The sequence below is a fragment of the Anabrus simplex genome, chromosome 1, assembly GCF_040414725.1.
Source record: "Anabrus simplex isolate iqAnaSimp1 chromosome 1, ASM4041472v1, whole genome shotgun sequence".
Lineage (NCBI taxonomy): Eukaryota > Metazoa > Arthropoda > Insecta > Orthoptera > Tettigoniidae > Anabrus > Anabrus simplex.
The window spans coordinates 1780495660-1780513255 of record NC_090265.1 but is presented as its reverse complement, the minus strand read 5'-3'; the positions used below and the strand labels follow the sequence as shown (position 1 = coordinate 1780513255).

The 17596-nt window shown below is 40.6% G+C and overlaps 1 protein-coding gene across 1 annotated transcript in view; it reads right to left on the bottom strand.

The window, feature by feature from the left end:
* LOC136883237 (lysozyme) overlaps window positions 1-16922 on the bottom strand; it is a gene marked incomplete at its 5' end in the record, with an annotated part of 464330 nt that extends 447408 nt beyond the window's left edge. Inside the window, one exon of the mRNA XM_068229762.1 lies at window positions 16917-16922. Within this exon, the coding sequence (XP_068085863.1) occupies window positions 16917-16922 (6 nt within the window). The remainder of the gene's footprint in view (window positions 1-16916) is intronic.
* Between the last annotated feature and the right edge of the window lie 674 nt (window positions 16923-17596).

Here is a 17596-nt window from a genome sequence, read left to right as displayed (position 1 = left end):
TGCTATTGGGAGGTGCCATTGTAGGTTGAAAGTGACGGTACATAGAAAATGCCAACATTCCCTCTGACAGATACTGCAATTTTAAGTGCCCCATATTATACGCTCAAATGTAATTAACAAAACCCGTGGATGAAGAAAAGTATGGCAGGAAACATCAAGTCTCATCTGGAGAATCCGGGGATGGAGGTGTCTGAAATGGTAAAACCATAGCCTGAAACATAATACATTCTTACGGATTGTGATCCTGCTTTAGGGAAGGACAACTATGTTGTGATTATAAGTGGTACAAGTGATATTGCTGTGGATCACGAGTTATGAACATCTGAGGCAGATTTCCAAATTATCTGGCTCTAAAATTGTTTTTAATGTGCCACGCAGGCATAATCTTATAAAGGACTCGTGTGTGAATAAAGCGGCGCAGGATATAAATATTAAAATTAAAAGATTCCGTAAGCATTTTTTAAAAGTTGATTTAATATGTTTGGGTTTCACCAGGCGATTGCTTAGTAAATATGACCTACAATTTAATAGTGATGGGAAAGATAATCTAAGTACACACATTGTTTCAATTATCAGGAAAGTTTTCCAGAATACGTATAAGTAATGCTATACCACTGAAATGGTACATGCTGGGAATCTTGCTGGAAAACTAGGTTCAAAAGAGAGTCGTAAGTCATGAGGTAAATGTAATATTAGGACATAGTAAGACGTTAATACCAGAGAAATGCTTTGGATGGGGCACTCTCCACGAGCAGTTAAGATCGCTAGGAAAGACTATTTTGAAAATACAATCAATCAATCAATCAATCAATCAATCAATCAATCAATCAATCAATCAATCAATCAATCAATCAATCAATCAATCAATCAATCAATCAATCAATCAATCAATCAATCAATCAATCAATCAATCAGTCAATCAATCAATCAATCAATCGAAGAGAAAACATGGAGGTGAAGTATAAATATTCCCTAATTCATTCTCTGCTGATATTCTTTGTGTGAATGGTTATTGACTTCTTAAAGGAAGAAGTTGGCTTTTGAAGTCCACCAGGATATTATATAATTACAAATTTCTGTAGTAGAAGGATTTAAAATGGGGGAGTTTCAATATACAGGAAAATAAAAATCAACATGTATTGCACTGTATTAGACTGAGATCAGTTTTATATACAAAAGCTGTTCGAAGTAGCAGGGAAGATACTCATATTAAACTAGTAATTATTTCTCTACTAGAATATGTACGCATTCTTCACACGGGAATTTGCAGTGGATTACACGTTTCTTTCAAGAATGTATGCGAAGTTTAATATGTCATATTAAAATTATATTTTCAAACGAAAGCGCGTGAAATTGAACTGAACAAAGTCGAGAAAGAGAATGAAGATGATTTCCGAATTTATTGCATGATTCAGTTCCTGGTCCGGAGTTGCGTGAAATTCTCCGTGGTTCTCAGGTTGCATATTGTATCTCTGACCACTTGCGTGGTGCTCTGACGTTGATGATACCTTCCTAAATATCAGGTCTTTCTCTCTCTCTTTCCTAGCGTTTATCCCAAACTATGGGATCCATTGTTTCGCTAGATCTCTTCCATTTCGTCCTATTGCTGACATCTTCAGGTTTTAAACCAACGTTGGCCTTGATATTGTCAGTCCACCGCTTTAAAGGCCTTCCGCGTGGTCGTATTCCTCCCGGATAAACTTGGAGAGCTGTTTTAGCAACTGAGCCGTCCTGCCTTCTCATAACGTGACCGTACCAGCGGAGACGCGCTTCCCTTACTTTCTCCACAATTGGAGCGACGCCAAGCCTTTGTCGAACATCTTCATTTCTTATGTTGTCACATCGAGTCAGTCAAAGAGTCCATCGAAGTATCTTTATTTCCATTGTATGAAGCGTCTGATCATGCTTTTTTTGTCATTGGACGACATTCTGCCCCGTAAATAGCTGCTGGGCGTACCACGGTCTTGTACATTTTTGCCCTTAAATGGTGAAGCATATTTTTATCGCAGAGGACTCCGGTGACTTGTCTCCACTTGAGTCAAGCTGCATTTAGCCGCGCTCCAGTATCAAAAGTGGCATGGCAGTTCGAAGTGACAACTGACTCTAGGTATTTAAAATGCATGGTTTTCTGCAAATCTTGATTATTGATCCTTATGGTCCCGCTAGCTTGGGGGCCACATGCTAGGTATTCAATTCTCTGGGTAATAATTTCGTGTGGCTATTTCTAGCCGAGTGCAGCCCTTGTAAGGCAGACCCTCCGATGAGGGTGGGCGGCATCTGTCAAGTGAGGTAACTGCGTGTAATTGTGGTGGAGGATAGTGTTATGTGTGGTGTGTGAGTTGCCTCCGGGCCATTGGAATTAACCAATGAAGGTTAAAATCCCCGACCCGGCCGGGAATCGAACCCGGGACCCTCTGAACCGAAGGCCAGTACGCTGACCATTCAGCCAACGAGTCGGACAATTCTCTGGGTGTTGAAGCACAAACCATTCTCAGCTAATTGTCGCTCCAAGTTTGTGTCTGGCGTTGGAGTCCAAGGCGTGTTTTTTGGTCAAGTACCACATCATCCGCATAAAGAAAGGTCCAGAGATGTGATGTCTGTATGCCAGCCGTAGCTGTATCCAAGCAGAGGATAAAACGGTGATAGAGCTGAGCCCTGATGTACACCAATGATAATATCAAAAGGCGGGAAGATTCCAGCTGGACTCCGGACCACACTAGTTGCATTGTGATATATAAGTTGTACCGAGCTTACATAGGCTTCCGGGACTTTATGACTACGAAGATCTCGCCAGATGAGGTCATGTGGGACTCGTTCAAATGCTTTTTCTAGGTCCCTATGCTTTTCCATCAGTAGACATGTGGCATGGATGGCATCGATAGTGCTGTAGCGCTTAACAAATCTCCATGGGTTGGATTACTGTGACAATGTTTCTGAACCTGTTGTCCAACACCCGTTTGAAAAATCTTCCGTGTATGGCAGAGGAGTCGAATAGGGTGGTATGTTGATCAGTCGCTCATGTCTCCTTTATCCCTCCAGATTGGGACTGTCGTGCTAGTTGTCCATGCACGGGGAAGTTTGTTCTCGGTGATGATCTCGTTGAAGAGTGTGGCAAGGAATTCTGCAGTAGGTTTGCCGAGAAGTTTCCAGATTTCTGCTGGTATGTTATCTGGGCAGTTGCTTTTCCATTCTTCATCTTCTTTATGGCAATCATTGCTTCCTCTGCATTAATCAAAGGCACGGGTCCATAGACGGAATCAGAGCTTGCAATCGGTGGATGTTCAAATTCTTTGTTGCTAATATCTGCAAAATAGTCTGACCATCGTTGAAGGATAGCTTGTTGGTCTCGTAGTAATTTCTTGTCAGCTCTCTTGATATGTATGACGTGTCCAATATCCCGGGTTGAACGGCTGCCGGACTTCACAAGGCGATAAACGTAATTTTGTTCTGCTGGTGTGTCAATCTGGTCGTACAAATCCTGGTAATAACGATCTTTTGCAGCAGCCATTGCTCTTTTCGCTGCTGATTTCAGCACTTTATACCTCTGAAGGTCAGTATCCAGGCGTGTCTTTCACCAAGCCCTACAGGCTACCTTTTTCTCCTTGATAACTTGTTGGACTCCATCATCGCCTGCGTTTTGTTTTTCGCAGAGTTACTGTTGCTACCTGAGGTATCTGTTTCGCAGCATCTTCCCACATGTCCTTAACTGACTGGTTAGGCTTCTGTAAGAAGTTAGTTAAAGCTGTCTTCATTTCGTTCTTCTGGACATTCATTTTCCAGCACTTGATACGCTCAGGTCCACTTGTAGGTGTTTTAGTACGTTTGACAGTTTTCTGAATATCCAGAACAAGCAAGCGATGTTGGGGGTCAATGCTGTTATATGGGATAACTTTGGTATCCATTACCATCTTCAGATCTTGTTGTCGAATCATCCAGTAATCGATCTGAGTAGCATGGCCTCCACTGGTATATGTAGCTAGATGTGTTATCCTTTGCTTGAAATATGTGCTGCTCACAACTAGGTGATGAGCCTCCGCACAATCAAATATACGATATTCCTCATCATTTCGCGTGCCAAGACCATATCATCTATGACATCGCCCTTGTACATCCCGTTGAGATCCGACATGTCCATTTAAACCTCCCCCAAGGAAAATGAACTCATTTGGAGGAATTGTTTCAAGATGGGCATCGAGATTGTTCCAGAACTCATCCTTCTCATCTTCCGTGCATCCAGTTTGAGGTGCATAGCAAGAAATGATATGGGCAGTTATTGATGTTAAACCAATCTTGACAGACATGAGCCTCTCCAACACTCTGACGACACTTGTGACGTTGTTGCGGTAGCGTAGGCCAACCACTATTGCCACACCATTCGATGTTGTGCTGGTGCCATGATATATGGGTTTGTATTCATTTTCCATTTTCTTTCGCCTTGGAACCTCTCCGCTCTATGAAGGCAATATCAACATGTCTGTTCTTCAACATTTCTGCTAGCTCACGATGTCGGCCAGACAACGTTCCAACATTTAGTGTAGCAAATCTTACTCTTAATTGCTCTTACCCCGTCCATGGGAAGGTAAACCTTGCACATTTCTCACGCCAGAAAGAGCAAAATGGCTCTTTAGTTTTTCCCATTACTCACCTTGAAGTGACATGCATGGGACTAAACATCCAATTTTTCGTAATCATCTGCGTTATTATCCGTCGCATGATAAATATACATGGCGTAAAGGAACGGAAATAATACATTCTTAAACGTTTGTCATTTACAGTCTTTTGATAGATCTAATGTTGACAAAAATATTTGAGAATAATCTTCATGCAAATGACAACTCCATGTGCATATGCAACAGACAGACAGACAGACAGACAGACAGACAGACAGACAGACAGACAGACAGACAGACAGACACGAAAGGGAAAAGTTCTACCTCGTGTTTCCTCGGTGTTCAGTTACGTTAGGTAGGGTTAATTTTCAAGCCGACCGAAACATTATGCATCCTCTGATTTCCTTCTGTTGTGGATCCTTCCAAATAACTGAGTGTCTGCGAGGATGTCACTCACTGGCTGCAGAACATGAAGCCCGTAGTAAATAGCATTTTTCTCCGTCATTTGAAGAGTAATCGAAATTATGTACACAGCACTTTTTTAAATGAAGGGGCGTTTCACATATAGTCTATAGATTTTACATATAATCAATTGTGTGAGAGAAAATAAAAAAGTCTTCTGGCACTCCTGTAAACCCCCGTTCTATTCAGTGATTTTGAAATGATATTTATATAGAAACCTGATTCTGGATGAGTAGACCATGAAGACTTGGGAAAAAGGAGACGAGCTGCTCGACTAAGTGGTATGTTCCGAACTGTCTGCGGAGAGATGACGTGGAAAGACATTAGTAGACGAATACGTTTGATTGGTGTCTTTAAAAGTAGGAAAAATCACAATATGAAGATAAAGTTGGAATTCAAGAGGACAAATTGGGGAAAATATTCGTTTATAGGAAGGGGAGTTAGGGATTGGAGTAACTTACCAAGGGAGATGTTCAATACATCTCCAGTTTCTTTGCAATCATTTAAGAAAAGGCTAGGAAAATGACAGATAGGGAATTTGCCACCTGGGAACTTCCCTAAATGCAGATCAGTAGTAAGTGATTGATTGATTGATTGATTGATTGATTGATTGATTGATTGATTGATTGATTGATTGATTGATTGATTGATTGATTGATTGATTGATTGATTGATTGATTGATTGATTGATTGATTGAAAATATAAATATGAAGTTTGGCTGAGATATAATCAATAGTGTAAGAGAAAATTGAAAAAATCTCTCCTGGTCTTCCTATAAACTCCCAGCTTATTCGGTGATTTTTAAATTATATGCATATCAGAACCTGACCTTGGATGAGTAAACTCTAAATATGAAGTTTGGTTGAGATTTATTCAGCCATTTACCTATGATGATGGAACAAAAACAGACAAACAGACACGAAAACTAAAAACTTCTGATACGATCTTGAGTTAACCCCAAACGGTAAAATATATCCAAATATGGAGAAGTAAATTATATTACAATTGGCTGAGAACTTGGAAAGGCATCGGGACTATAAAATCTATAAAACTGGGCACATTAATATTAATACTTTGGTTGAATCATCCGCCATAATCCACTTTTATGATCTTCTAAAGACCGAGCTCGATAGCTGCAGTAAATGCGGCCAATATCCAGTATTCAGGAAGTAGTGGGTGCGAATTCCACTGTCGAGAGCCCTGAAGATGGTTTTCCGTGGTTTCCCATTTTCCCACCAGGGAATTCCTGGGGGTGTACCCTAATTAATGCCACGGCCGCTTCCTTCCCAGTCCTGTCCCATAAGATATATCTGAGTCGGTGCGACTTAAAACAACGTGTAAACATATCTTCTAAATTCTTACGAATTCTATCTTGCCAATGACCAACCTTCAAGAAAATTCCTTGTTTAGACATTATCGTTTCTAATATTCATAAAGATGATTTTACATGTAGTATCTCAGAACCCCATTTGTCTTTCACTGCCATCTCTGGTTAAAATTCGAACATGTCTTGTAAAAACATGGCTACCGCCGGGATATTAGTCAAAATTGGATGTTGAAATAAAGCGATTTTATAAAAGTTGAGGAATGAATTACTATGCATCATATTTTAAAACACCGAGCGAGTCGGCCGTTCAAATAGGGGAGCGCAGCTGTGAGTTGTGGGTTCGAACCCCACTGTCGGCAGCCCTGAAGATGGTTTTCCATGGTTTCCCATTTTCACACCAGGCAAATAATGGGGCTGTACCTTAATTAAGGCCACGGTCTCTTCCTTCTCACTCCTAGGCCTTTCCCATCGTCGCCATAAGACCATCCCGGCGTTACATCATCTGTACTTGCAACACCATGTAGGCGATAAATAAATATATTCTATTTACCTCTAGAAGTGGGAAACACTTCGTAGATGCCTGGGTGGGAATCGAACGTCCCCTCTACTCAGTTGACTTGCCGAGGTTGAGCGGACCCCGTTCCAGTCCTCGTATCACTTCAAATTTCGTGGTAGAGTCGAGAATCGAACCCGGGCGTCCAAGGTGGCAGCTAATCACACTAACTACTACACTACAGAGGCGAACTACTTGTATGATAACGATCGTGTAAAAATGATTACGATTTTGTTTTAATTTCGTGTGGCTATTTCTAGTAAAGCAGACCCTCCGATGAGGGTGGGCGGCATCTGCCATGTGTAGATAACTGCGTGTTATTGTGGTGGAGGATAGTGTTATGTGTGGTGTGTGAGTTGCAGGGATGTTGGAGACAGCACGAACACCCAGCCCCCAAGCTATTGGAATTAACAAATGAAGGTTAAAATCTCTGACCCGGCCCGGGAATCGAACCCGGGACCCTCTGAGCCGAAGGCCAGAACGCTGACCATTCAACCAATGAGTCGGACAATGATAACGATGATAAGAGTGAATTAAGGAACATACTATGTAACAATTGATGTACTCACAACAGTTAAGATGCACAAGAAGTGGTGAACACCTCTAGGCCCAGATCACACTGAAGAAGCTTGACAAGTGGAAGTCTGTGAAATGAGGTACAGTCTGTGAAAGTAAATAAGGCATCTCGGGCTTCTGAGACAAAATGAAATGATAACCGTCAGACATGTCCGCTTCTGTAGTGTAGTGGTTAGCGTGATTAACTGCCGCTCCCGGAGGCCCGGGTTGTATTCCCGGCTCTGCCAGGAAATTTGAAAAGTGGTATGAGGCTGGAACGGGGTCCACTCAGCCTCGGGAAGTCAACTGAGTAGAAAGGGAGGGGGGTCGATTTCCACCTCAGGCATACTCTAAGTGGTTTTGCATGGTCTTCCACTTCTCCTCCAGGCATATGCCGAGATGGTACCGCTTTCTTACCTCTTCCTTGCCTAACCCTTCTGATCTTCCCATCCCCCCCACAAGGGCCCTGTTCAGCATACCAGGTTAGGCTGCCTGGGCGAGGCACTGGTCCTCCTTCCCCGTTGTATCCCCCGACCGAAAGTCTCACTCTCCAGGACACTGCTCTTGAGGCGGTATAGGTGGGATCCTTCACTGAGTCCGAGGGGAAAACGAAACCTGGAGAACGGATTAAGAAAGAAAGAAAGAAAGAAAGAAAGAAAGAAAGAAAGAAAGAAAGATCATCAGACAAAACACTACTTTCGCATTTTGGAGGTAATGAATATTGCTTCTTCTTACTCAGTTCTGCTAATTTTTATGTTGAAAACATTTCTTAGCAAACAATGTAAGTGTCCCCATACTAAGCAAAACGTAAAAGTAAGCACTTTCCTTAAATGTGCCGAATATTGAAGGGCTGTAGGGCCCGGAAGTTTCCAATTTGTGAGTCATGGATAGCTCTATCAAACTAAAAGAAAAGATAATCTCTTCCGGCCTAAATGCAGTTCCAGTAAAACAGCCTAAAATTCCTTGTTTCTTGACTCTTTTCCTTTTTTTTATTCAAACCCTAGCCAAATTAACTTATTTACATCATTATCTCTATAATGTGTTCCTTGGTTCAATACTCTGAGGCGTTTTTTGACTTTTTTGAAAAATGTCACACCGAATGTAGTTATAAGGGGCTAAGTGAAACTCTGCATTAGCGCTCGTAGTGGTAGGAAAAGGCAAACTGCTAATCTAATCGACCAGATAACGATGATTAAGAAAATGATTGTTCTGCGGTGTATTGGTTAGCATGATTAGCTGCTACCCCAGGAGGCCCCAGTTCGATTCCTGGCTCTGACACGATATTTGAAAAGTGGTACGACGGCTGGAACGGGGTCCACTCAGTCTCGAAAGGTCAACTGAGTAGAGTGGGGTTCTATTTCCATCTCAGCCATCCTCGAAGTGGATTCCTGTGATTGCCCACTTCTTCTACAGGTAAGTGCCGGGATGGTACCTAACTGGGCACATGTCTGTGAAGACCAGAGTAAAGTACTGAAACATCAATATATTTGCCATCATAATTTCGACAGATTACGGATGGACAAAAATGATCATGTGCAAGAATGAACATTGAAGATTGTTGTTAGGATTTTAGTTACTGCTCATGGTTAATTTTTTATGAATGTTTAATTCTTCCATTGAATTTTAAGATTGCAAATTCACTTCAAGATCTCCGAAGAGAAAACTCAGAAACTACTTATGTAACATGAATGATACTTTTATATTTTGTACTCACAGCGTGTGTCTACAATCAGAAAATTTGATAACATATTTTTTGTGAGGGAAGTTCAAAATTTGTTATTCAAATTTTCAATAGTTACGTCGCATATTTTATGGCACATTTTTAATAAATAGAGAGCTTCACTAATGATTGTAGTCTACTTTTAAGACAATTGCACAATAAAGCTGTTTGTCACATTTCATTGATCTCGGTTACAGAGATAGTAAAATAATACTCTAAAAAGTACAATCTTACAGGAGAGCACTTCAAAGTGAAAATATACATTTATGACCAACCAATGCATTCCAGCACCATATTCCTCATGACTGAGGACACATTCATCTTCCTCATGCCTTTTCCTATTCCTCCTCTTTGTTCTGGCTTCCTTAGAGCTTTCAAACACGGCCCTATCAGCCTTACTTATCCTACGACGATCAACTAGATTTAGTGCTGAGGCCATATTTTCCCCAGAAGACATTCCTAAGGACTCTAAAACTTTACAACTGGATGCAACACCTTCATTGAAGCAGTTAACTGCATCCAGAACACCCAATTTTAGTGTAGTAAGACCTAAGAATACCACTTTTGGCACGACGTTCCCAAATACAGTGACGGAAACTCTCATTCGGATTCTGTGTTTTTCCCACTGAGCACAGAATTCTGGGCTCGGTGGTTTTTCCATGTAACCATTTTTCCAAGAGTCTTTTGTCATTAAGGTCTGGATAAACAGGTTTCATGGCTTCAATAACAGCATAAGGTAATGAATGTTTATGAGAATTATCTTCACCCTCAGTCTTTGTTTTGTGGTACCCAAAGGAGGAGCTTGACATATAAAGGGGCGGGGGGGGGGGTGGCCAGTTAGTGCAGGCATTTTTAAGACCAACATTTACGGCCAAGGAAACTTTTTAACGAATGTAAACCTTATAATTCTTAAATAGAAAACTTCTTCTTCTTCTTCTCCAGTTATATCTCCCCGATCCAATGTCTCACGCTACAGGACACTGTCTTTAAGGCAGTAGAGGCGGGATTACTCGCTAAGTCCGAGGGAAAAACCAACCCTGAAGGATAAACGGATTAAGAAAGAAAGAAGTAATACAATAATAAAAAATAATAATTTTATGGTCTCAGCTACGGTGGGCAAGCATTTTGATTGACCCACTAGATGGCAAGTAAGCCGAATCTCTCTTGGTTGTCTGGGTTTTGGTTAATAATGTTGTGTGAACATCTAATGTGTCACCAGAAATCTTTAACAAATCGCCATCGTACGACATGGAATGTCGAAAGGACTTCATTATGTCTTAAAAAATCAGACTACTTCTGCTGGGTTTGAACCCACTACCACGCAGTCCGAGTCCTACACTCTACCACTGACCAACAGAGGTAGCCGTTCCTGAGGTGGCGGGTATTGATATCCTTTATCTTCCACTGCTGCAAGGGTTTCCGTTGTTTGTACGAAGATATCTTTGCTTTTGCTATCAATCTTAACTTTTCTTATTAGGCTTCACAAACGCTTTGTCAGCCTCCGAAGCGTAACGGTTAGCATTATTACCTGCCGTCCTCGGTGGCCTGGGTTCGGTTCCCGGTACTGCCAGAAAGTTAAGAATGACAGGAGGCCTGGACTGTCGTTGAATCGGTACATGCAGCTCGCCTCCATTGGGGCTGCACCAGCTCGGGATGGCACGAATTTACTTTGTCCGGCTCAGTGGCTAAATGGTTAGCGTGCTGGTCTTTGGTCCAGAGGGTCCCGGGTTCCATTACCGGCCGGGTCGGAGGTATTAGCCCTAAATGATTAACTCCATTGGCTCTGGGAGTGGGTGTTTGTGCTATTCCCAACCTCCGTGCAGCTCACACAACACTATCCTCTACCACAATAACACGCAGTTACCACTACGTGGCAGATGCCGCCCACCCTTATCGGAGGGTCTGCCTAACAAGGGCTGCACCCGGCTAGAAATGCCCACAGGAAATTATTACTAACACTTTGTTCTGACGAGCTGTTGATATTAACATTTACTATCTACTGATCAAGCCCCTCTTTCCAGTTGTGTTTCTTTTCTTAAATACTACTAGCTGATGTACCCGTGCTTCTCTACGGGGTTCTCAGAAAGACTGACCTTGTAGTTTTCCTAACTGAAGTCAACATGGGTCATTACAACAACGTCAGTAGGAAAGTAGCGATTAAAAGCAAAGTTATAAAATACTCGATCAAATAAAAAAAACGCGCATTTTCTCACTTTTGACGAAAAGTACTACGGTGCCCATCTAATAGTCCAAAGTTCCAGAATGGGAATGACCAGGCCGCAGACAGCCGCGAACACTCCTCTGCCATTATTCCGTTAAATATGCACACTGCTCATTCCAATCATTGCCTCAGAGTAGGGACTGAATAGCTCGAATGCTATGATGAACCAGTGTGTTACGCACCAGTAGTATCAGAAAATGTCTGAAACAGAGGAATGGCATGCTAAAGGAGAAAGTTATCTAACTCCCCAGCTACTTCCCGCCAATATTCAGGCAGGCTGTTACACTCGGTACGATCGGGCGAGCTGGCCGTGTGGTAAGGGGCGCGCAATTGTGAGCTTGCATACAGTAGATAGTTTATTTGAACCCCACTGTTCGCAACCCTGAAGATTGTATTCCGTGGTTTCCCATTTTCACACCAAGCAAATGCTGGGGCTGTACCTGAATTAAGGCCAAGGCCACTTCCTTCACACTCCTAGCCCTTTCCTATCCCATCGTCGCCATAAAGACCTATCGTGTCGGTGCGATGTAAGGTAAATTTAAAAAAAATACTCGGTACGCAGCAGTAATCCCCTATGTCGGAGATGAGTGTCACCACAAGACGCAAAGCACATCACAACAAACAATGGTCAATGTAATGTTATTGTTGATCAATTTTATGAGCTTTCTGTATTGTAGTCCTTCACATTTAGTTTTCTTTCTACTCTGCGATATTAGGGTGTCTTATAAAATTATTGACTGCGTATAATGTAGTTCCTTATTCTCCGAATTTACATACCGATTTTCATTAAATTCTGTTTACCCATTTTCTCGTAACTCGGCGCTGATATGGACTTAGTAACAAAACTCCAATTTCATGTATATCTCTGTGATCATGTCCGGTACGGTAACAATGTATAGGACATAAAACACAAATTTTGGAGAATTAAATTTTAGGCCTTCTCCTAAACTACAATTTTTCTCAGAACGAGTACAATTATTTATGACCTAGATTATAGCAACTTATTCCCCGACTTTTCAAACCGATTTTCATTAAGATACTACCACTAATAACATTGATATTTTAGAAATAAATTTAAGGCCTTCCCCTAAACTACCACTTCACTCAGCGTGAATACAATCATTTATATGGCCTAGATTATAGCGACTTATTCCGCGACCTTGCATACCGATTTTCATTAAGATACGACCACTAACAACGTAAATATTTGAGAATTAAATTTTAGGTCTTCCCCTAAACTACCATTTTACTCAGCGTGAATAAAATTATTTATTGCCTACATTGTAGCGACTTATTCCCCGACTTTGCATACCGATTTTCATAAAATTCTCTTCAACCGTTTTCTCGTGATGCGTGTTCAGACAGACTGGCAGGCAGGCAGAAGTTATGGAAAATTAAAAAGTGCATTTCCTTGTTACTGTGGACACGACCGATACAGAAATACCATCCTTTTAAAATTCTGAGCAATGTACAGACAAAACTCTTCTATACTAATCTATAAAGAGGTACAGTTTCTTTGTATGTAATGGCTAATATCAGGAACTGCTGGGCTGATTCTAAAAATTATATTACTAATTTAAATATTCATTATCTCTGAGGGACATAAGCTGTATTTTATTTTCAAAACAATTCGAGGGGGGTATGGAGGGGAGATAAAAATTCTACGCTAATATAGGCGAAATATCGAATTTGTCGTTCAAGGACGAGATAAACCTCAATTTAAGCCCCTTGACACAAAGAACAAAACTTGGTAAACCCTACGGGCCCGAAAACCATGTTTTAAGGCCCTAAAACCACATTAACCCTGCTCTAGGAATCGGATAATTTAAAGAAATGAACTGCCGTAACCATGGCAACGTCAGCTCCCAGATTCTACACCAGCGAGATTATCTATATACATAAAGTTGTAGGGGGTCCGCTGTCTGTATTTCTGTTGTTTTGCCAATTTTTCATATATTTATCCGTTTTAGGTCAACTCAAGACCGAATCGGTAGTTTTTACTTTTCGTGTCTGTTTGTCTGTTCCACCATCACGTCGAAATGGCTGGATAGATCTCAACCAAATTCATATTTAGAGTATACTCATCCCGGGGAAGGTTTCGATGTGCATATCATTTTAAAATCTTTGAATAGACCAGGGGTTTGTAGAAAATCAGAAGGGTTTTCCTCCATTTTCTCTTATACTATTTATTTTCTGCAAACTCCGTGGACCGTACGTGAAACGTCTCTTCATTATAAAGAACTTTCGTTATGTTCATAATTTACCTTACTCTTCACATGACGGAGAAATTTACTATTTTCTGCGGGTATCATGCTCTGCATTCAGGTTACCATGACAACGTCTCTGACTGCTTGCCAGCAGGGAAGTAACGTATTGCCATTTTCCTCATCATGCTTTTAAATTCGTGGTTGTTCTTTGGGTAGAAGGCAAGAGAGGCGTCAGTCGGCCTATCTTCGGGATATTGACGGAATATCGTTGGAGGTTATAACTGCCCTCGAATAGATTATGTAATAACACCATTAGTCATCTTCTTATCTGTTTACCTAAGAATCACTGGGCCTTAATTTCTCCTGTTACCGCTTTATTATATCCATAACTCACACCAGCATAATTTATTGAGGGGTATTTGATTTTCCAATACATTCATTTGGCATTTACATATTTGTCGTTATCCGACTGCCCTCAGTTATAATCCATTTTCTATTAATTTCAACTTTCTTAAATGTATTATTTTCTTCCTTAATTAGTCCGTACGTACGCGAGTGCTAGAATCTACTGGATATATTTCCACCAAACTTCATATTTAGAATCCACCTGTCCTTGGGTAGGTTTTAGGGCAAATATTGTTTCTAAATCCCTGAACTGACTGGGGGTTTATACGAAACCAAAACCGTGATTTTTCACTCCCACAAAATATACACAACCAAACTTAATGGAAATCTACCTGCCTTAATGGAAATTAAATTCTAAACCTTTTTTCGCATGTGCATCATTTCGATACGAGGATTAATAAGGGGGATATCATTAACGGACCGTTTTTCGGTACAAGTCCCATCGCACTTAACTCAAAAGCGGGTACGTGTACAGCGTATTTCTTACAACTTAAAAACTACTGAAGATATTCGAACCAAACTTTATATTTAGCATCCACCTGTCCAAAGGTAGGTTTTAAAGGTCAATAACATTTCATGTTCCCGGAATGGACTGGCGGTTTATAGGGAACCGAAATGGTGATTTTACTCTTCCACAATATATACAGTACAAGACCAACCTGACTGGAAATTGACCAAACGTGATGGAATTCCATCTCTAAAACTTTTTTTCATGTGCATTTTTTCGTCAGGTGGATTAATAAGAGAGATATCATGAATGGTCAGTTTTGCAGGTTAAGTCCAGCGAACATAACCCAAAAGGTGTTGTACATGGAGCAGATTCCTTACCTATCTATATAAATAAAATCGTTACGACTGTGTGCCTCTACATTGACTATTTTGGCGAAATTTTCCCACAGCTACCCGTTTAAGGGGTAATAATGACCATCTGCATATTTTTTTGGTTTAGTTTCCTGAAAGTCCTAATTTTTGCCCTCTCACCCAAAATTCAGATTGCGGCATAATCTGCCAGACGAAAAAGAAAATTGAAATTTGACAAAATTATACGTTTTAGCCTTAATCGGACGGAAAACTTCCAAGATCTTTAAATTTTTCACTTTTTATCTCCGAAGAATATCGAAACATGGAGGCAATTTTAATGATGGTGCAGACCTTCGGGAAGTCTTATCACATAACGGATTGCACAATCTCCGTTCAATTTGGAATGGTCTACAACCTTGGTCTTATGACTTTTTGTCGTATCTGTATCTCTTTTACGTTTGATTTTTCTCTATTAATCGATGTTAAGTCAATTTGGAATTTTCACATGCATAATTCATACTTTCAATCACTTATAGGAAATATAGAATCATCAAACTCTTCACGAAAATTGGCCCACCCAGTAGCCATATTTGAGCCATATGTAGCTGTCACATAATTATCCGAAAAGTAATGTGAGATAATCTTACAAAAACTTTACCCTGTTCAACGTTTCCAACTCAATATGATCCAAGAATAGATGAGATATCATAGGACCAGCCATTTAGGCCACTAAATCCGGCGTCTTATGGTACAATCCTTTGTCGATATTACGTACGTTTAGCAGCAGTTAATCCGTAAATGAAGGTCTGCAATATTGTAAACATGCATATGCTTTCGTATGTCGATCTATATATATTCACTGATGTCGATTTGTAGCGACCGAGAAAGGGTGTGTCTGCTATTGTAATCAGTACTCCCCACATCGACTTTGACTGCCAGTAGGAATGGGATCCTTCTCCAACTCCTGTGTAACTGGCATTAGCAAGGATGGCCTACCATTGTAATGAATAGTTCACTTCTCGATTTGACTTGCAGAAGGCAAGGGAGCATGCAGTTTTGTTTAAACATGCCCTACCCGATTGTGTTTGGCAGTACGCAAGGGTGCCCGCAATTACAAACAATGTAGTTTCCTGCCATTACAATATAAACTCCTCAACTGTTATCTGTCTGGAAATAGGTTAGGGGGGCTGCCATTGTAACGAAAACTCCCCAAATCGATTGTGACCGCGTAGTATACAATGGGGCCTGCAATTATAATGTAAACTTCCCAACTCGATTGTGAATGGCAGTAGGCAAGTGAGCCTACCGTTATCATCACAAATCCGTAACAAACACTTTACATTGGAAACCTTCCCATGCTGTTTCTCGGATAACGCTAAGAGACATGCTATTTTAAAACAATCTTATTTACTGCATGTACAGTATTTACTTCGATATTCGAATACAATGTAGAATACCGTAGCGAAGCACGGGGTACATTTGCTAGTCTACAATATATCACAAGAACCTAACACGTTACAGACATGAAAACTGGTATTTAGAATATCCTTTAAAAATAAAAGAACACAAATTTTTGTTTTCAGAAAATCCACTTAACGAGTGACGGAAGGAAGGGGAGGGAGGTGAGTTGAAAAGAAGTGAGAAAGGATTTGAATTATTTATATGATAATACATATAATGTATCTCAGAAACTGAAGATGCTACAGACGTTAAAATTGGTACTTGGAATCTTCTTTAAAAATAAATGAACACACCTTTTTGGAAAATCCACTTAAGGTGGTGAAATAATAAAAAAGCGGGTGAATTTTTAAAATAAGTATCTTCTTCTTGTACCTCTTTTCACACACCTGCGGGGTCGCGGGTGCGAACTGTGTTGCAATGTGGATTTTACCCTGTTTTGGGGCTGAATGCCCTTCCTGACGCCATCCGTATGTGTAGGGATCCAATTACTATTGCGTGTCCCTGTTGTGTTGGTAAAGTGGAGTGTTGAGTGAATATGAAGAGGAGAGTGTTGGGACAAACACAAACAACCTGTCCCCGAGCCAGAAGAATTAATCACACGCGATTTAATTCCCCGACTCAACCCGGAATCGAACTCGGAATCCTGTGAACCGAAGGCCTCAACGCTGACCACTCAGCCAAGGAGTGGGGCAGTTTCTAAAATGAGTATATCCACAGTATATCTCATCAACTTAACATTTTGCAGACGTGAACATTAGTATGTGTAATCAAGCTCCTTTAAAAATAAGGAAACAGGTACTTTTTGTTTTCGTAAAATCAACTTACGCTGGAGATCGAAAATAAGTGAAGAAGGGGTTGAATTATCTTTATGAGGATACTTATATCTCAAGAACTAAGACGATACAGACGTGAAAATTGGTATTTGGGATTTCCTTTAGAAATAAAGGAACCCGTTCTTTTTTCTACTTAAAAGAGGACTGTTTCTCACATTTAGAGTTCCATATCGCAAGTTCGAGATTTAGGTCTGCCAGTAGCCTGGCCATCTTAGCCCTAAAAGGCAGTGCCACAAACGTGGTTTACAAAGAGGTTCTGGGGTAAATGAAATGCAATTTCTTGGCGAGTTTTTAAACTTTAGGGATTTTCAAAAAAATGTCTTATTGCAGTATCGAGGAACAATGAATTTCTATCAGCTTATCAAATCCTCGGGAGCGAAGCCGTGGGTAACAGCTAGTATTTTATCTATATAGATGTACACAGGAAGTTTAATAAAGAA